Source organism: Mytilus edulis, chromosome 2, assembly GCF_963676685.1.
Source record: "Mytilus edulis chromosome 2, xbMytEdul2.2, whole genome shotgun sequence".
Taxonomy (NCBI): Eukaryota; Metazoa; Mollusca; class Bivalvia; order Mytilida; family Mytilidae; genus Mytilus; species Mytilus edulis.
Window position 1 is genome coordinate 15,759,622 of NC_092345.1, and position 21,969 is coordinate 15,781,590.

General features: G+C 31.0%; 1 protein-coding gene across 1 annotated transcript in view; it reads right to left on the reverse strand.

Annotated features, from left to right (window-relative positions):
• LOC139511565 (E3 ubiquitin-protein ligase UBR4-like) overlaps window positions 1-21,969 on the reverse strand; it is a 111,341-nt gene that overhangs the window by 39,771 nt on the left and 49,601 nt on the right. The window contains exons 56-82 of the mRNA XM_071298403.1: window positions 21,799-21,933; window positions 20,984-21,149; window positions 20,604-20,765; window positions 19,790-19,911; window positions 19,256-19,364; window positions 18,564-18,688; window positions 17,906-18,073; window positions 16,295-16,351; window positions 15,833-16,022; window positions 15,246-15,375; window positions 14,463-14,559; window positions 13,715-13,822; window positions 12,516-12,629; window positions 12,030-12,149; window positions 11,636-11,803; window positions 10,880-10,957; window positions 9,931-9,978; window positions 9,218-9,388; window positions 8,888-8,966; window positions 8,153-8,341; window positions 7,255-7,426; window positions 6,385-6,618; window positions 5,515-5,602; window positions 3,502-3,630; window positions 2,549-2,613; window positions 1,795-1,855; window positions 1,251-1,429 (exon numbers count right to left, since the gene is read on the reverse strand). Coding sequence (XP_071154504.1) covers window positions 1,251-1,429; window positions 1,795-1,855; window positions 2,549-2,613; window positions 3,502-3,630; window positions 5,515-5,602; window positions 6,385-6,618; window positions 7,255-7,426; window positions 8,153-8,341; window positions 8,888-8,966; window positions 9,218-9,388; window positions 9,931-9,978; window positions 10,880-10,957; window positions 11,636-11,803; window positions 12,030-12,149; window positions 12,516-12,629; window positions 13,715-13,822; window positions 14,463-14,559; window positions 15,246-15,375; window positions 15,833-16,022; window positions 16,295-16,351; window positions 17,906-18,073; window positions 18,564-18,688; window positions 19,256-19,364; window positions 19,790-19,911; window positions 20,604-20,765; window positions 20,984-21,149; window positions 21,799-21,933 — 3,464 coding nt within the window. The remainder of the gene's footprint in view (window positions 1-1,250; window positions 1,430-1,794; window positions 1,856-2,548; window positions 2,614-3,501; window positions 3,631-5,514; window positions 5,603-6,384; window positions 6,619-7,254; window positions 7,427-8,152; window positions 8,342-8,887; window positions 8,967-9,217; window positions 9,389-9,930; window positions 9,979-10,879; window positions 10,958-11,635; window positions 11,804-12,029; window positions 12,150-12,515; window positions 12,630-13,714; window positions 13,823-14,462; window positions 14,560-15,245; window positions 15,376-15,832; window positions 16,023-16,294; window positions 16,352-17,905; window positions 18,074-18,563; window positions 18,689-19,255; window positions 19,365-19,789; window positions 19,912-20,603; window positions 20,766-20,983; window positions 21,150-21,798; window positions 21,934-21,969) is intronic.

Below are 21,969 nucleotides of genomic sequence, written 5' to 3' on the forward strand. Positions count from 1 at the left end.
GTGAAAAATTGTCATTAAAGGACAATAACCCCTTGAGGGGTCAATTGACAATTTTGGTCATATTAACTTATTTGTAGATCTTACTTTGCTGATCTTTTTTGCTGTTTACAGTTTATCTTTATCTATAATAATATTCAAGATAATGACCAAAAACTGCAAAATTTCCTTAAAATTACCAATTAAGTGGCAGCAACCCAACAATGGTTTGTTTGATTCATCTGAAAATTTCAGGGCTGATAGATCTTGACCTAATGAACATTTTTACTCCATGTCAGATTTGCTCTAAATGCTTTCGTTTTTGAGATATAAGCCAAAAACTGCATTTGACCCCTATGTTCTATTTTAAGTAACGGCGGCCATGTTTTTTGACGGATCAAAAATCAAAGCACACACTTTGTGCAGGATAATCTAAGGAACAATCATGCTAAGTTTTAACCAAATCCATTCAGTAGTTTCAGAGGAGAAGATTTTTTAAAGTTAGCAAATATGATGAACAAATTGTGAAAAATTGTCATTAAAGGACAATAACCCCTTAAGGGGTCAATTGACAATTTTGGTCATATTAACTTATTTGTAGATCTTACTTTGCTGATCTTTTTTGCTGTTTACAGTTTATCTTTATCTATAATAATATTCAAGATAATGACCAAAAACTGCAAAATTTCCTTAAAATTACCAATTAAGTGGCAGCAACCCAACAATGGTTTGTTTGATTCATCTGAAAATTTCAGGGCTGATAGATCTTGACCTAATGAACATTTTTACCCCATGTCAGATTTGCTCTAAATGCTTTCGTTTTTGAGATATAAGCCAAAAACTGCATTTGACCCCTATGTTCTATTTTAAGTAACGGCGGCCATGTTTTTTGACGGATCAAAAATCGAAGCGCACATTTTGTGCAGGATATACTAAGGAACAATCATGTTAAGTTTCATTCAAATCCATTCAGTAGTTTCAGAGGAGAAGATGTTTGAAAAATTGTTAACGACGACAGACGACGACGACGACGACGACGACGGACGCCAAGTGATGAGAAAAGCTCACATGGCCTTTTAGGCCAGGTGAGCTAAAAATGGACAGGTAAACTAAAACTGATTCTAAGGAATGGTTTGAATGCCTTTCGCAATAAACAGTTAAAGTAAATACCTTTTGTTAAAATTTATCCAAAATTTTAATGCTCTGAAATAAACGTATTTTCAATATTTGGGATCTTTACTTCATAGAAAGCTGTCAAAATAAAATGTACCAACCTGCATTTGTGGCATTGAAACACGTTTTCTCCACAATTACCACACACACCAGGAGAAGCAGGAACAGATGCACTACACCTGGGACATTGTAAAGTCTCTGCTGTGGCCTGGAGGTTGTCATAGAAATCAGCATACTCTATCATCAAGTTACAGGCAACAATTGGAATAGGGAATTCAACCTGATAAATACAAATTTAGTTACTACTTTACCCATGGTTCTACAACTCAAATTCCTTTTTTAAAAGAAAAATATATAACAAAATTTTATTTGTCTCAAACAATCTGAAAACTACCTATCTAATAATATTTTTTTTATAACTGATAGTTTTTTATTCAGACTTATCCCAGATTGATTGGAAACAAAGGTACCGGTAAATAAAAATGTTGTGTTTTTACTGTATTCTAATTAGTTGGAATAAACTCAAATTCAAGTCAATCCTTGAAATATTTATTTCTGACTTCAATACTGTTGAATTTAATTGGTTTTTGTTTACTACAGAAGCAAAATAAAGATCTTCAAAAAGTTGCAGAAAATTTTCCTTACCTTTACATCTGTCTGTCCTGAAGTCAGAACTACTGTTTTAGCTTTATGCCATATTCCAGGTCTGAAGATAAAATTTTTTTTTTTTAAATCACTATTTATTTAGTTAAGAACTAAAAAGTGCCATTTATAATAATAATAATAATATGTTATATCTTCTTTTGGCAAATCCAAGCATTCCTTGAATATTGAGTATCTTATAGAACTATTATAAGTCCAAAGTGAATAAATAGGGGTGTGACATAAGTATAACTTCAATTTTACACCCTACAGACAGGCTGAATCACATTTTAAATGTGCTCTTTTAAAGATACGAAACCAACAAAAAGATATGCCACCCCAAAGGATCAAGAAATTTTTACACGCATTTTTTTGTCATTTTTATAGAACTATAAAAATTTATTTGATTTCCAAAGGGACATTTTTAAAATAGGGCCATATGGATTATTATGCAATAAGGAGTGTCAGTTGTTTTATTACTGGAAAAGAATTGCAATCAAGATTTTTTAACTTGTAAATGAAATTGAAATAACTGACACAGATTGATAATTAGGTCTGATCTTTGTAAATTTTCAAACAAAAATTTTCTTGACCTAATCTCAGGATACATGCCGTAAATGTTGAGAAAAAGCAATGAATATCAATATTAAAGCTTTGTTTTAATCAACTTATTAACTCATGTCAAACATTCTGGTATAAAATAAAAGAAACAGTTTTTCCCCAAAGAGACACCGAGAAAGTTGTTTCCTATTCTTACTTGTTTTTAAGTTCTACCACAGCTTGTACAGTCCTGTTGTTGTAGTGAAAGTTGATCACTCTAACCTACAATTAAACATACATTGTTAATTATACAACCAAAAAAATTCAAAAACTATGCCTTTCTCAAAAATAAAATTGATAGAAAAGCAGATTTAAACTCGCATAACAAATGATCATGGATATATGAAGTGTTTCCTTTACATGACCTTTTATACTTTCTGGTTTCACCCTACTGTTAACTTTTTATACCGTTCTCTAAATTATTACTTTTTCCCAGATGATAAATAATATAAATATTTATTTCAAGGTAAAAACACATATGTATTTCCATCCTCAATGAATTGACATTTTCGTGTGCTGATTATGTATCAATATTCATTGTTATATGGTATAGAACATTTGGTAAATCTTTACATCTTTATTTATGCATCTAACTAAATTCACAAACAAAGTCATGAACAGGTTCGCCTTTAAATATGCAATGGTGCAAATGTTATCGACTAAGACCATATAAACTGGCCAGTAAGTGCAAATGTACTTAACATATCTACAATTGTACTAACATGTGCTTAACATATCTACAATTGTACTAACATGTGCTTAACATATCTACAATTGTACTAACATGTGTTTAACATATCTACAATTGTACTAACATGTGCATATTTTTAAAAATACAATTAATGATTATCAAAACAATAATTAGATCTATAAATGTTAAAAATACTGAGGATACAATATAATTTTGTGATACCAATTTTGGTGGGTTTTGTTGGTGTAGATGTGCCATGAATTTAAATGATCAACAAAGCACAAATTTTCTGTAGGGTTGTATGCAGTCATTTGTAATAAAAACAACAAAATATCCATTGAAATACAATTTTTCCATAATCTACAAAAATGTATACCTACGAAAATAAATGATTCATCAGTAGTTGAGTAAAAACCTACCATTTTAGTTCTCTTCAAGTCACTGATCCTCAAGCTTATCTTAGAAATGTTGTGACTTCCTACTAGTTTTATAATCTGTGTGGTAGTGGTGAACTTTGAATCTACTTTTATAGCAGACAACTTTAGGCTCTGTAAGAATCAATGAAAAATAAATTAAAATTATCATATATTTATATATTGTGAAACAGTTCTTGAAAACATGAAAATATAATTGTCTGTGTGTAAGATTTGGTTAACATGAACTTTTGTACCTAGAACAACTTTCTAAGATGAAAAACCTGTGTCAAACTTTTTTAAATTGCCTTAAACAATAAAATAAGTTTGAATAATTAAACCTGCAGCTTAAATTCAACATCAATTATTTTTCTTTCAAACATGACCAAGTTTATTTTTGTGTTAATATTTTGCTTGGAATCATAAACATTCCAAACTTTCCTCACTGTAATCATAATTTTGCTTTTATTTTTCACATTTATGTTTTTATGATTAAATGACAGATATGATATTAGTATCAAATCTTAAACTTTTGTTCATATGATTACTGTATAACCCATCATCTATGTTTATTACTTACAGGAGAGAAAAAATGCAAAACATCACTTATTTTCATCACATCATAAATATCTATTGAATTTGATAGCACCAAGTTTCTGCAATCTTTTTTTAGACATTGATTATACCCTTTATTTTACATGTACAGTACATTCCGGTTATTTGCATAGCCTATTTGTCAGACGAAATTATGCAATAAAGCGGAGTATGCTTATATCCGAAATGCCAAATTACGGAGTCAAATAACATCGATAGTGCAGATCAACAAAGAAGGAAGATGAACGTCCATAGTCCACTTACAACATATTGAATGCTTATTTATTCTAATAAAAGTTATTTGTCTAGTGTCATACATTTTATTTCATTGTGTATTCTTTCAATAAAGATTATAAACACATTTTGTTAAGTTTATTTATGTACCGATTTTTCCTTTACCTGAGATACGAAAATAAAATTGTTCTAAAAATAGATTTGTTTCTATGACCCAGATGTACAAATTACATTGTTACACCTTGTTTAAAATAAACTGTTTAACAATACTACACAGTTTATAATCATTGTAAACAATAATTGTGCAATGAACTGCCTTTGATATTCAGTATTTACCGATTACACAGTGATGTGACACTGTTACTTTAACACCGCTAGTTTCGTTTATGCAAAGCAGTTCACAGGTGATGGGGCCATGCACGGGTTATTTGCTGGACACGAGTGATGAAAGTGAGAAATATATAATAATCAGAAGTTAATTTTCTTTTAAAAAATATTAAAAAGAAAAGATTAATGTATAAAATTCTTCAACCATATATAAAAGCCCTGTAATATTTAACATAAATGTAGATCACCCAAGCTGAATTACGAGATTACACATTGGATAATGATCGATAACTAGCAGGCGTTAATGTTTAAAAATTCACCCAAAATGGAATCTATGAACAATGTTTGAAATCCAATCAATAATTAACACCTTTTGAGATAGAAGATCATAGAATGGTTGTGTTTTTACAACAATCAGCTGATTGACATTTTTATGACCTCGAGGCTTAAAATAGAATATGGGAAACTTTACCTGTGTACACATCGAGGACTTTTTTATAATCATATAAACACGAAAGATACTGTTTTAAAACTTTATTTGAATAACACACAAGTAAATGTGAAATAATAATGAAAATTATGATGCATTCAAGTAAAATATACTTACCAAATTGCCGTTTCCGGTCAAAAATCTCGTCAGTTTTAACAGAGCATATCTAGCTGGCGATTATTTTCTATGCAATAAACCGAAATGCCACTTGTAAGGCTATGCATATAACCGGACAATTTAACATTAGGTGAATGGGAAATGGTTTCGTGCAGGAGAAAAGTATGCAATTAACCGAATTATGCTATTAAGCGGTATGCAATTAAGTGGAATCGACTGTAATATATACATTTTTCTTCTAACAAATGAAAACTTACTGTGTACGGAACCTCAGGATTATTACAAACAAGGCAGGGATCACTTTCCAGATAATAGCCATCAAAATCTACCAGGCCTTGTAACATGCTAAAAAATAATAGTGTGTAATATACTATCTTCTATTTCATAGATAGAAGATTTGAAAATGTCAAAAAACTTACATGTTTATTTTTCAATAAATAATTCTTTAATGGATTTCAATCATGAGTATGAATACATTTTTTTTTCAGATTAAGGTGGTACCTAACACTACAGGGAGATAACTCTGTAAAATCAGCTAAACGTTTTAATTACGTTGTGTTTCAAGGGAATATTAAGCTTCTCAATGATCAAAATTAGTGTTTGTCAAACTGCTATATAACCAGTGTAATTTTTCTGATAAAACTGTTTGTTCAAATTTTTTGAAATTTTTATATTTTTGTCAAAGGGCCAAAGTAAATACTTTCTCAAAATTTTATAAAAATTAAAGGAGCCAAATTAATTTTAGTGAAGGTGTTGGGTACAAACATAATATAAAAAAGAAGATGTGGTATGATTGCCAATGAGACAACTATCCACAAAAGACCAAAATGATAATGCCCTTTAATTAGCCTTTTTATGAAAAACACACACAAGTTTTTCTCATTTTGTTAGTTACTAGAAAATACAAAAATAAGAAGAGGTGGTACAAATACCAATAAAAATAACTGTCCACAAGAGAACAAATAACAGAAGTTAACAACTTTTAAAAAAAAGTTAAGAAAAGCTTGAATTATCAGTGGTCCTTCATGGGAAATGTTCTAAACTTAGCCTGTCTACAGAATGATATATCGGAGCAATTTCAAATGTACACACAATGTCTATATTTAACCATGAAACATTTATCATACTTGTAAATCTGTGCATTGGGGTGGTTAGCCAATAGATTGTTCTCATCCCTTAAAACAGCTATAGCCTTCTCTAAGTATTCTTTTGTTTTCTTCTCTGATGTTTGAGGTGTTTTGAGTACAAAGTATCCCAGTAAATCAACAAACTGTGCAGCTTTTCTACCGTACAGGGCAAGTTCTTTCCATAGACTCCACATCATTTCCATCATATTCTCTTGTTCAGTCAAAGTACAGTTTCTGGAATGAGTGGTGTTATTTTTCAAAGTCTTGAAATACATTGATTAAGAATCCCCTGAATATAATTTACCTTGTATAACCAAGGGAAGTATACACAAGGGAACAGTTAAAGTTAAATAAAGAGTTTCTATGTTTGAATAACAACCATCAACACATTGTTCGTTTGATCTCATTTCCTCATTGGTCAAAATTTTATGATGTCAAATTTTCTTGGTTTTCTCTGAATTTTTTATTGTGATATCCTGAAAAAAAGAGGTTTTACCACCATATGTCCTACAAACAATTTTCTCCACTGACTGCTGTTAAATTCTAGGTGTTTTAAATTTATTTGAAAATTAAACTATCTCAAGTGGAGAAATATGGTATCACACTTTATGCAGTGGCGGAATATAAATGTATCAGGTAGTGTTGCCACTCTGTTCTCACATTAATTTCTATCAACAGTTGTACAGAAGTGTTATTTTCAATACAAAAAAATAAATTACTAATTAAACATTTTTTCTCAATGACAGGATCTCTTGAATGATTCTTCTTAAAAATAAAAGCTTCTGGAGTTAAATTACCTTCCTTCACACTGAAATTTTAAACAAGTTCTGGTTAAAACAAACTTAAATCTAACTAGACTTCTAGACTTACTTGTAGATGTAGAAGACAAGACTGTGGGCCTGCCATCTTATGCTTGTGGAGTTAGATTCCAGTAAGAATGTCCTGATAAAGTTTATCATTAAGTCTGGATCAACCACTTTATTCAGTAATTGTATCAGACTTGCACACAGAGTTTCATCTACTTTCTGTCCATCATCAGAATCTTAAAGGTAGTACAAAAGTTCAATGTAAAGCATAAAAAGTTAAAAGATTGATATATATGCAGTAACACATATCTATGATAGTTTCTGGTTCCCCCCCCCCCCCCCCCCCAATATTGTTTTAATACATTTGTAACTTGAATAATTGTTGTCTATTGTTGAAGACTCAAGATTTTTTTGGTGTCTTTGTGTTACTGTCTCATTGGAACAAACTTTACCTCTCCCATTCATTTATATATTTTCTCCAGGAAAGATACCTCAACTCTTAATTGCATTGAGTCCACAACAATTCTGTTGTTTGTTGATAAGATTGCATTCTGAATAAACCTTCCTTTTGAAAATCAGAAATTTTACATAATTATATTGTGACTTTCACAACCCCACAATTTTGTAAAGAGGGCATGATCCATCAGGTTTCAAAGACAGAGAATGTAGTAACTGAAGATATCAAAGGTAAAACGTCAAAATATGTTTCAAGTTAGGAGCCTCTGGCCTTTGTTAGTCTTGGAGTTTAGTATGGTGTTCATTATCACTGAACTAGTATATATTTGTTTAGGGGCCAGCTGAAGGACGCCTCCGGGTGCGAGAATTCCTCGTTGCATTGAAGACCTGTTGGTGACCTTCTGCTGTTGTGTGCTCTATGGTCGGGTTGTTGTCTCTTTGACACATTCACCATTGCCATTCTCAATTTTATTCAACACTAAAAAAATCCTTGTAAACTGTTATACCTTCATTTTTGTCTTTATCCTTGTCTTTGTCCTTTTTCTGTTTAGAAGGAGAACTTGTAGATCCTCCTCCGTCAGCCACAGCTGCAGCCATCTTACTCCCACACAGGGCACACTGTAATAACTGTAGCAGAGTAGGGGCTACACCTTCATCCAACATTATACTGGCTCTTATCAAGAAGGACAGCACATCTACAATCAACAGATGTATATAAGAAGTAGTACAATATAACCAGCCCTACATAAAAATCTTTCAAATAAGAATGGAGAAAGACAGAAGGGCCTAAAAAATCCTACTTTATATATAGAATAGAATAAATCAATGTATTCTCCAGTAGCTTTTGAGAATACATTAAGATTGATTGTTGGCTGCTTAACGTCCAAATATAATATGAAGAATTTAATCAAACAGGTTTTCTAGTCATTTTTGTAGTCTGTCTTATGATTCAACTGTTAATCTATCAAAGGTTATATAGATTATATGGTATATTTACTGAGAATTCATTATTATTCGTTTAATACCAATTTGTCATGGGTTTCATTGGTACAGGTAAACCGTGAATTCAAATGTTCAACTAATTTCAAATTTTCTATAGGCTTGCATGCACACTTCAGCAAAACAACGAATTTAAATATCGATGAACATGAAAGTTTTCCTTAATCCACGAAAATTGGAATTCACGAAAATTGGTATCCAGGAAAATAAAGGAATCCACAATATATGGTCCATTTACTTACTTTGGTTATCTTTACAATACAGTTGCCAGTTAACTGGTCTTGATGTGGCTACTTCTGAACATGCTTTCAAATGCTCAATCTACAAAATATATTATGTGTTAAAATATTCAATACATTTCATATTTAATCATGAACAGCATTCTAATAAAAAGCAAAACAATATGCATGTTTTAAATTTTATGTATTTCATCACTAGGAGTTAATTTTTCTTACTATCAAATTAATCAATAAATTATTTGTTTTTACAAGGATAAATTTTAACAAACATAGATTCCAATACTGTTTACTATAACCTACCAGTAACCCCTTACCCCTTAATGGAATACTTACAATACTAAGAAGTGTATCATAAGGTAGTATGATTCCAGGTGATACCACTTGTTCTAGGGGGAGACCACCCTCTTTACACAGCTTCATTACACTGCTGAGGTGCATCTCTACAGCATGTAAGTCTCTCAGTTCTCTGTATTTCTCCTTTGTTCCACAGATAAACATCAGCAACTATAAACACAATATCAGATAAACATCAACAACTATAAACACAAAATCAGACTACATTATATGATATTCTAGACTGCAACTGATTATTTAAAGTATCAATTCAAACATTGAAAATGAAACTGAAAAATGGTGAAAATTGTACTATCTACATCATTATGTCAAACTTTAAAACTGAAAATGGTTATGCTATTTTCCCCTAAACAGACATACATCAAATTATCAAACATGTAACATTAGAAATATTACACCTATCAAACTTGAGTGTTTTAACAACATAGAATGGCAATAAAATCCAGACCCTGTTGGTAAATGTGATAGACAAGCATGTCATCAAACCTGATATTTATTCTGGTAATGTGTTAGTGTTGATTAAATAGAATTTTTAAAACAATACAAATGGATAAAACAAATACATTTAAAGAACAACATCTTATTAGGTTCAGTCAACATACCTTTCTTCAAGTATAAAATCTATATGGACTTATTTTTACAGTCACTGACTTACAAACACTAAAAAATATTATGGTAGGATTAAAATATACCTTTCTGACTTGTCTCTTTACAAATGGAGTCTGTTGTGTCATCATGTACTGTAAAATAAATAACAAAAGGTTAATTGATTGTCTTATTGCAAATCATACAATGTATCTTTTTTTTTTATAAATAAAATACATGCATGATGAAAGAACATATGAAAGTTTCACCTGTGAATAAATGATGCAATATATATAGTAAGGGATGCTTAATTTGAACTTATAAATGGTATATAGGAACAACTGTCTTTCATCAATTAACCAACTCCTCCCATAACATATATACATGTTTTCTTTCTATTTTCATTCTTTAATCAAATCATGATTTTTTCTTACAATAAATATATCAAAAACAAATATAAAGATGCAATATGTCTTTACTAATCTTGAATTTATTTCGATATAGAAAGCAAACCCGAATATTTTTTTTCTATGGCTGTTGATTCACATTTCACAAGTTGAAACACTAAAAATAATATCTTTGAGAAAGTTCTCACTTTTGTACTTCCTAAATTTGACTATGAAACAATCTTTTGGAAAATGTTATTGATTCGTGTCTAAACCCTTTGGAGCATGCTTAGTTGATGTACTGCCCAAAATCCAATTGAAAGTGAAAAGAGAGGATAGAAAATAGGTCATTTGGGCCTAATGGGTATAGCTGCTTTGGATATTGAGTTAAAAGGGTAAAAAACTACTTAAATCACACGTTGCAACACTTTTCTTAGGGTATTTAATATTTTTAATGGGGTCTTTTTCATTTTTTTCCTCATTTTCATCTCTTAAAAAAATGAATTAAATGCATTAACTGTGACCAAATCCTAACTGTGTCCACCTCATTACTGTCTCCACACTCTTTGTTTCAACACTTGCCCAATTGTAAAGCAATTTTGAAGGGCATCTTCTAATCAAATCACTAAACTATTACAGGTACATAAGTTACATAAACATATATGTATACCTCAGACAGAATGTTATTCCAGGTGCTGTCAAAGTTTGTCTGTGTCACATTGTTGTTACTCTCGGATATCTTCTTCAACTAAAAAATAAAATAATTCAAAATTAACTGAGACTCAAAGATAAAAGTCTGACTCATCTTTTTTTTCACATTAGGTGTAAAATATATTTTTTTTTTTTTATTTTTCCGTTTGCTTCTTGATCCTTATTATGAATGAAAACAATTCTCACTTCATTTGAACCAAATTTAAGTGACCACACTACACATGCATATATCCTGATTATAATATAAAAAATACACATTTTCAAACTCATTTCTTTCAAATTAATGACTAAACTGAAAATGAATTATCTGTATAACTTTCATAGGATTGTGTTTACAACATAGTTGTGGCAATAGTTAATGATGAAGCAGAGGTAACATCGAAAACATCCACACAATTTTATCCCCAACTATTGTCTATGGACTACAGTTAAACAAGTCAGGAGCCTGTAATTCAGTGTAATTTGTTGCTGTATATCATACTTGATTATCGTTTATTGTTTTGAACATAAAATAATGCAATTAGTTTTTTCGTTAGAATAGTCTTATATTAGCCATTTTGGGGACTTTTATAGCTTGCTGTGTGTTAGCAGTTTTACTCATTGAAGGCCATACAATCACCAATATGTAGTGGTGACATCTGCCTATAAGAATTGGATAAATTGAAGAGGTCTGATTATGACAATCTATGAATTACTTTACAGAGAGACAACTTACCTGATATGGCAGTCTAAGGACCATCTCTGTTAAAAGTTGTGGATAATCTTCAAACACATCACTAGCATGACCTTTAACATACTGTCGAAGGAAGAACGGTGACATGTCTGGTGGTGGGTGAGAGGGATGTGGCTTCAACAGACATCCAGTTACAGGACTACCATCACTCTGTAAATATAAATCATTCCAGTATTATTTTGTACCAAAAACGACTCCCAACTCCTTTAGACGATATTGCTTTATATGAATAATTATTTTTTCCTATAACATTGTACAGAACTGGATGCTTTGAAATCAAGATATCCATCGTTTTCATTTTTGATTTCTAAAATTTCAACATTTATAGAAAGCAGTTCAACATCAATTTCGGTACTATAATTTGTTTCATACTAACCTCTTGTAGAGAGTACTGTTTCCAGTATGGTAGAAGACTTTTCAGTATGTTTAGGCAGTATGTTATAGCACCACTAGAAATAAGAGCTGATGCTGTGTTGTTACTAATGAATGAGGATGACTGAAAATTAAAGCAAAAACATATACTATACAATTTTTTTTCACTGAAGACACAACATTTTTTCTTTTAACAAAATTAATCAGTATTTTCTTGAAAACTTCTACTCAGTTACAATGTGACCTAAGTAAGAATGTTAACAAAATATTACAATGTGAATTTCTTCTATATGATTGAAAATGATTATTTGTTAAACATGTAAGCCTAGTCAATTATGGTGAACATGATGCATTCCAACATATATCAAAACATAAAAAGACCTTTTTTATCTATTTTTTTTATTTCAAAATAATAAAACCAAACTTAAGATAGGTCAAAAAGCTGTCAATAAATAAATTGTCAGGTGTATCAACCTAGTTCTATAAATACCTCTCCTGATGCTTTAGTTCCTGCCTTAGTACGAGATAACAGAACACTCAGAAGTCGTAGAAGTACTAATTTGAACTCATAGCTCTGGTTTCTACAAGCAACATTCTCTTTCTCCTTAAAATAATCATAGTAAAATATCTATCATTCAAATAATTGTAGTAAGGTTGTCTATTTCAATACCATACAAATACAGGAGAGGGCAATTGAGATTTCCTATCTTCCAGATTTTGTTTCTCTGCAGTACATACTGGTACATAGGATATGCATTAAAGGAGTAGGTCCAGTAAGACCCCTTTTCAGCCCCAAAATATAGCAGTTTTACAAAATTGTTAAAATGTAAACTTTAAGTTATTTATTGAACAGTAAAATGCTTCTGCTACACAAATATGTGCTGTTTTTGACAATACAATTCACATATATCGGGTACTAGCACCATTAAGTCATGCTAAATTACTGAAATCTCCACAATTCTAGCATTTTAGTTAAATTTTAGACGGTTTCCGTGTAAAACGAAAGTGGCCGCATTCGTGTTCATCCTTAATATTGACATGTAAGTTGTATTTTATGATAATACATAACATATATAAAGGTTGAGGATGAAAACAGATGCGGCCGATTTCATTTTAGACAAAAACCATCTGAAAAGTGACATTTTTCGGCATATTTGGTAGATTTTTCATATTTGAGCTTGAATCGGATCGTTTTTAATGACTAAAATAGTTCAAATCTTTCACATAAACTAATTGAATCAAATGAAATAGACACTTAAGTGTTTAAAAAGTGTTCAAAATCTTTCGTCAGATAAACCTGAAATTTGAGGCCAAAATCGGTCCTTACTGGACCTACTCCTTTTGTTGTTTAAATTTTCTTTGTATATTGTTCATTGGTCATATATGCAATTACAGGGAATAAAAAAAAAACTTCAAAAGACTTCAATTAATACACAACAGCCTACTTTCCTTTTCAATCTTATTTCATCTGTATACAAAATTTGTGAATATCGGTTTAAATAACAATGTCAATTCAATTTTTTTAACAGAAACAAAGATGAAATACGATCCTCTCACTGACCAATGAAGTCTTGGGATATTTTTTTACACATAAAGTTATTTCAAAGAGAAACTTTTGAAGTATGGTCTTTTAAGAGACTTGTGATTGACAAATGTTACAATGGTACATTAACACAATATAAAACCAACCTGTCCAAACAAATCTAGTTCCTTAATTAGAGCAGTCAACAAAGTGTCTAGAGCGGCTTTATCTTTTTCTTCTTCACTGTCAAGGTCAGAGGTCAACATCAGCAATACCTGATACAGAGAAAGGTCAATTTTTTTTTATAAACTTTCTATGGTCTGGTGTGTATAACAAACATCTAGAATCATATCAAATAATTACTGTGAATTCATAAATTATTGTGATATTTTTATTATTGCTAAAAATGCGACAAGATAATAATCGCAATATTTTAAACTCGCATTTTGAAATTTTTTATATGAATTAAGCAAGATTTTTCACAAATTTTTTGACAAAATCGCAATAATAAATGCATCAAATAATTTCTGAATTTACAGTAGCCATTGGTAGTCGTGCCCTGTATCAATTAACATTTTAGACATTTTCTTTACAAGTCAAGAAATTTTTCAAGATTCTCTGGATTCATTATTATTCTTAGGATATCAATTTTCATGGATTTTGTTGGAATAGGTAAACCTTGAATATTAAAATTTAAAAAAGTGCACATATTTCTATAGGCTAGTACAGAGATTTGGCAAAAACATGGAATCCAATATTCACAAAAAGACATTTTTTGTTAAATACACAAAATTTTGTTACCCATGAAAATAAATATATATCAAAATAAGAAAGCTGTGCAAATAAAATTTTAGATGGTAAATGTCTTATATGCACAAAAATTTAGAATTGTCTTGAGTGAGACAATACACTAACCTGCATGTAAGGAATAGCTCTGACACCTCCGACTTCCCTGATTTCTGGTAGGTAATGAAGCAATCTTTCTAGCAGTATCAGTCTCAAGCTGTGCAATCTAAATAAAATATAGAAAATTGATGAAAAATATTAAGGTACAGTTACTTGCAAGCATTTTAACCCTGCATTATTTCTGTCTGAATAAAGTCCACTATCTGATCCTCGTTTTTTATTTATGATCAAGATTATTTGTAATTCAAATAAGTAAGAATGAAATTCATTTAAACAATTACATTATATACTGTTGATACCAGTTGTTTCATTAGTCTCTATAAATATTGACTAAAAATGAAAACAAGTTATTCCCATTTCCTGGATAGTGCTGTTGTATTCATGAATCAATAATCAAAATTATACTATGCACATTCTCTTAATTCTCACTTATTTGTCATTATTATATTATCATTTCCATGGATTTTATTTTTGACTTTGTATGTTTTTAACACCAGTTTTAGGCACCATTTGGGCTATTTCTTGACGGCCAGTTTTTATTGGTGGAGGAAGGCAGAGTGCCCAGAGAAAACTACTGACCTTCAATTGGAAAACTAGCCAATTAAGTTGAGTGCACCGGCACAAGAGGGGTTAGAACTCACAACTTCAGTGCTGACTGGCTAATGATCATAGTAGTAACTACTTAGACCACTCAGCCATCGAGGACCCCCATTTCCATGGAAGGAATATATCTAATAATAAACTTTAGTATTTACCAAAATGTTTATTGAGAACAACTATACTACAAAGTACCTTTGAGTGGCATCATAATCAGTATCTGTATCTTGTTGTAGTGATGTACTGGGTAACCCTAAACTACTAGTCTCACTTCTACCTCCAGTCTCTCTATCTTTGTCTCCATAAACACTACTTCTTCCACTTACTAAATGAAGATCAAACTAATGTCATTGTTTTATCTTTAATGATTTATTTTCACAAACTGTCAGGGAATCTTTCATTCAAACTATACATGGAGATTTACTAATTTTGGACCAGATATTTTTTTCTTAATAATAGAAACTGAACAATTGATTATATTTACTACTAAGATCAATACTACAGACAAGTCTGTATAATTTACATTTAGAAAAGCCCCTATACTTCTAGTCTGAAAAGTATTTATAACCTTAAGTAAAACAGAGTTCTGATAGCTACATGTAGGTATTTCTGGAACCCTTCTGTTTAATAATGGAATATTTTAGCTGACTATTCCCTATGGGCTTTGTTCATTGTTGAAGGCCATACAGTGACCTATAGTTGTTTTTTTTTGTCATTTGGTCTCTTGTGGAGAGTTATTTCATTGGCAATCATACCACATCTTCTTTTTTATATATAATCACCATTTTGATCCCCAGATATAGATTCTGGAGCACTGCCGCCACTCTCTGACCCACCACTTCCTGCCTGTTCGGCTGGTGAGGTACGTAACGTAGACCCGTCCGTAGCAGCGTTACTACCATTCTCATCATCACTACCGGGGGCTGAGGCTGTTGTGTCTGACAGAGGTCCTTGTTCCAACTCATCATCATCCTATGGATAAGTCATGAATATTCATAAGTATTAAGAACCTTTTATTCAATGACAATTTATCATACACAGTAATAATCCTTTACAGAAACTATGCCTCTTGATTTCACATTTTTCACTAAGTAGATATAAATAATCTTAATTTATAAAACTAAAAACAAACTCTCAATGCTCTGATTGTTGTTTACTATACTTTCAGAGGCAAATGATTCATGAACTAAAATATGACTGTGAATACCCAGTTGTTTAAAGAATTGTATATAAGATACACTTACAATCTGTTGTGCTGCAGCCAATCTCAAACCTTGTAAACCAAGAGATCCACTTCCAGGCTGGAAAAAAATCTTTCATATTCATATCATAATTTAAAAAGTTAATGTTATTGCTAAAGTCATATGAAACGAGTGAATAGTAAAACATAATGTTTATCCAATTCTAGAACAAATGCATGTATATATCATAAACTTAGTCTTCTGTGAATGATTTTATCATTTTTTACGCAAAAGTATTGTATAATCGTCATTTTTTTTTCTCTCTTTCTGTTATGAAGTAAAAACATGGCTGCTCATTAAAATTGCCATGTTTTGAAGCTGTAGTTTACCGATTGTCACCTTATAGTAAACAATCAACAAAGAAGCATGGATATTGAGCATGTGTTTAACATGTAAAATCAGATAATAATAGTTTATTTCAGTGACATATCAATGCGTATTGCAATCACGGGATTTTTACAAGAAAGGTCAAGCTAAGGTCACTTTGAATACTGAAAATATGTCGCCAAATTGCTACCTGGAAGCAAGCAATTAAAAAAAATAAACTTCTTCTAAATATGGACAATTTAAAGAATTTTCTTTAAAAAAAAAGTATGTGTACATAAGTTTTATAATGAAAACTATTTATTTAAATATAAAAACCATATGCATAATTTTTTGGGGATTTGAGGTTTCATATAACTTTAAACAGAATCTATTTATCATTCCCGTTTATATTTCTGTATGTAACTCTCCACTTAGGGGACAGAATACATAATACATGGTAAAGTTTTGATAAATTAAAGTAAAAAATATATACCTTTCTTTCAAAAAATTGCTCAAACAATTACTTTATTTAAGATTGACAATTGGATCAAGCTTTGTTTTTTTCATCACAATCTAAAGCTGCACCTACCATGAATTGAAAACTCACTCCTTCCTTGAACACATGTATATAAAAAGATTGTAACAAACCACCCTGTTGATCAAAATGTGTATCAACTCAAGAAAGTAACATTTTCAAACTCCCAAAGGTGAGGTTTAAGTAACACGAGACAAATCAAATCATGCAGTCATTCAAAATTAATCAAACTGGTCTTCATTATCCATTTAAATTCATACAGAATGTATGAATTAAAAAAACATACACATACTGTAGATTCATTTGTTTTCCTGGTAATCAACTTTCATGGATTGAGGAAAACTTGCATTTTCGCTTATATTTGATTTCTGGGTTAAGCAAATATCTGCATACAAAGCCTGTATTGTAATTTGTTGATTATTTGAATGTGTGGTTTACCTGAACCCACAAAACCAACGAAAGTTGATATGCAACAAATGATAATGAATCCTCAGAATATATGGTACTCACCTGTTCTTGTAAACTAAGACCAATAGCTAACTCACAGAATATATGGTACTCACCTGTTCTTGTAAACTAAGAGCAATAGCTAACTCTACCATTGTGGTACTGACCTGTTCTTGTAAACTAAGAGCAATAGCTAACTCACAGAATATATGGTACTCACCTGTTCTTGTAAACTAAGAGCAATAGCTAACTCACAGAATATATGGTACTCACCTGTTCTTGTAAACTAAGAGCAATAGCTAACTCACAGAATATATGGTACTGACCTGTTCTTGTAAACTAAGAGCAATAGCTAACTCTACCATTGTTTCATCGTCAGCATCAGGAGGTATATCTACCATAGGAGGGAAGTTAACACCTCCTGATAACAACTCTTCTAAACCAATCGGTCTTCCTGGCATAGACTGCTCTATTTCCATTGGCTCATGCTGTTCCTATAGAAAATAGTCATAAAAACTGTCATTTTTTAGTAGCTTCTACTTTTACTCCAATTATTTTGATCTAAGAATAAGACCATTAGAAATCAAAAGTTCTGCTACAAAAAGTTTTTGTTCTTTTTATTGGTAGCAGCAATTTACCATAGAAAACATTCTACAGACAAACTACTTGATATCATCACTTTTTTCTAAATTTTGCTTTAATTTTTTCTTGGTGATAATTTTTTATATCAAATTCCTCGAGTTACAAGGGACTTGACTCAGTCATGTAAAAAGAGAATGTATGACGCAATGAGCCTAAATCATTGACAGTGCCTAGAAATACAGCGATTAACTGATTATCAAATGCGAAGAAGTTTCTCTGCTTCATCTTATCCCTGGTCTGTTCCACTTAAATGTAAATCTTGTTTATAGATAATTTATAAATCTATTGTAATTCTACCAAGTTATTTAAGGCTACCATATTCATGTATTGTAATTTACTTACAACAACTTCAAATGCTTCATCTGCTTCTTGTTCCGTGGGTGGAGTTGGGGCAGGTACACGTCCTACAGGTGTATCACCTTGGTTGTCATTGTCATCATTATCTCCATCATCATCATCACCTCCACCTGGAAATATACAATCAATATATATATATATATATATATGCATACATGTAGACAATCTAGTACTTATTGCATTTGATGTTGTTTTCTTTTGCTGTTTGCTTGTTTTCTATAGATTCTTATATATGTATCATTTGATATAAGCATCATAGTGCAAATCTTAAACATTATAATTCTTTTTCCTTATCTTGGCAATATTGCCTTTCTATATGAAGGAAGGACAAAAAGCTTGCTACCACTGATAAGCAGATCTATAATGTAACATTATAGGGCTAAATATCATTCAAGTAAATATGCAGTATGGTTCAATTTGCATTTTTCCAAACTTTAACATTTTGTTCAAATATATTTTTCATTACCCTTGATCTTCTGTTCCTGAAACAAATGGAATCATTGCCCTTATTTTCATGGTTTTGTGCCAAATTCATAATACAGTAATCCTAATAATATCAGATAGAAGAAGACAGATCACCCTTGAGCTCCTGGAACTTCAATTTATAAGGGATCTAATAAGAAAGAAACAAACACTAGAACAGACAGAAGATAAACCTATCAATATAATACATTTACCTGGAGAAGTACATCTAGGTGGGGATGGTATGAAGACACGCCTCCTTCTGTGTCTGGGTCTCAGAGATCTAATGATGGCTTGTTTACAGGCAAAACTCACTGTCTGTACCTAATTGTCAATACACAATAGCTGTTATCAAATATTTGTTCCTGTTACTGTACATGAATATTTTTATTTGAGCGTCATCCACATAAAACATAACAATCAATTAGAGATATGTTCTACATTATGCATTCAAAGTTTCGTATAAGCACAAAAAAACACTATCCCAGGAATGGAACACTTTTCATAATACTGTGGATTCCATTATTTTCAAAAAAATCTTTATTTCATGGATATTTAATTTTGAGGTTTAGACAGTTTGCATATAAGGCTATTAAATGTATCCGCCTGTAACCATGTAAACCATAAACATTTGTATCCCACAAATAACAATAAATACAAAGTACACCATCAATCAATGTTAAAGTGTATAATCAATATCCAATTTGGCAAAGTAATTGATGTCCTGCAGAAATTTAAAGTATACTTACAGGACTCATTAAGAACCTGACATACAACTTGGTGGCAAGGTTTGCCGTATCCAGGTCACAAAGAGTAAAGGCATTAATTATCTCTACCAGGGCACTAACTGTGGCATCTACATGGGAAAGTCCTGAAAATTAATAAGAATAAATTACCTTAGCTGTTAATACTTTTCGGAATTTTTTGTCCTCTATGCTCTTCAACTTCTTCTTTATTTTGCCTTATTAACCTTTTTTTTCAAGCATCACTGATCAGTCTTTTGTAGACAGAAAGATGAGTTTATTTAAACAAGTTTCTTTATCCTAATAAAAAATCTTTCTAAAGAATCAATATTTCTTTTAAGAAATGGATCTATATATAAAGCTAATCCCTATCTCCATTATTTATCATATTCTTCTTTTTATCTTAATCATTAATGAGGTTAATTAAACCTATGCTAGTTTTGACCTGCATATAAGTAACTATACATCATGGTCAAAATAATTAATATACTAGCTTAGAAATGAATCTTACTACAGAACTTGGCTCAAAATATTTATGTGTAAAATGGTAATCACAGTAACCTAATTTCAGCATTGAGCAAAATAAGATGGATCTCCTGAAATAATATCATTCCTCTATAATTTTAACAACCATAGATCTTCAGAGCAAAGTCATGTATGGGTAAAGTGAAGGTCAAAGTGATCTATTTATTTTACTGGTAGACCTTAGTCGCTAATGAAACAACTCCTCTTAAAAGGTACTAAATCGTGTATCTAAATGCATCCGTTTTTCAAAATAACTTTTAAAATGTAGAAAGAACTATTGCTACAAATCAATTACCAGGTAAGCAGACAGGTGCTAGCATAGAGTTAGCAGGTTTGGCACTGTGTAACTTCCAAAATGCTTCAGTCAACATTGTGACAAAGTGTTTATCTTTTGCATCTGATACAGACCAGCTAGCTGTCACTTCCTTCTCTTCCTCCAAATCTGTCACTTCCAATACTGAAAATATTACAGGTAATATACAACAACAACAGGGATATATTATAATTTTAAAATCAAGGGATGTTAAAATCCAAACAAATCACTGTAACTAAAAGACTGAAATACTTACAAATTAAACATATTAATCTTGTACAAATTGAACTTTAATTCAGGAACAATTAAGGAATCCGCCAATAAATTACAAACAATATTCCATTAAAACAATTAATACCAACCTTCTTCCTTTGCACTGGATCCTGTTTCAGCAAATTTGACTAGATTACTTGCTCTAGCAACTGCTACAGATCTTGCTGTAACCAGTAGTCTCTGGTAAGCTTCCACATCCAAATCTAGCTCTTCTTTAGACAAACTGTCCATTACATGTACTAACTGTGCCTGATCCTGAAAATATTCATTCAAACATCTTGATATCTAAATCTTGTATCATTTACTTTATAATTCCAGAGCCTTTTCAATTTTACACATATTTAAAATTTTAATATACATAATTCCTCAAATAAAATATTGATCTATAAGGTCACCTGTTCAAGTTTATTTCTATTTCAAAAACTAACCAAATTATAAAACTGTTTTTATTGAAATTAGATGACCAGTTGCAACAAACAATTTATTGATTAGAGCATTTCTTTTACGTAAATTTTAATGAGACTGACCAACATTTTGTATAAGTTTGATTTAAGTGTATATGGTACTTAATGAAGTTATGCATTGGGATTAGGATGGGTGATCTGTATCTGTTATTTCTCTATCCTTTACTTATTTAGCTATTTTTCTTGATTCTTCTTTTTTTATACATTCTTTTATATATTTAACACCCCATTTTTCTGGCTTTAAAAAATTGTTGGTATATTACTCTCTATTCTGTAAACCCCATTTAGATTTTCATAGAATGTAATGTAATAGACATTTGCATATACAAACATTAAGAGGTCCCTCTTTAACTTTAAAAACCCTTAGGGTTGAGACAATACCTGTGATTGTAATAAGAAGCAGTGTTAGGGAACAATGAAGTCATCAGTGACTTGGTTACCTTGTGATTGTAATAAGAAGCAGTATTAGGGAACAATGAAGCCATCAATGACTTGGTATGCTGCTGTACACTTGGTGGTGTTGGCAGAGTCAATAACTTTGTAGCTATAGTCAGCGCTGTCTCTCTTGTAGGGTCCTATAATAAAAATAAGTCAAATTATTTTTATACAGG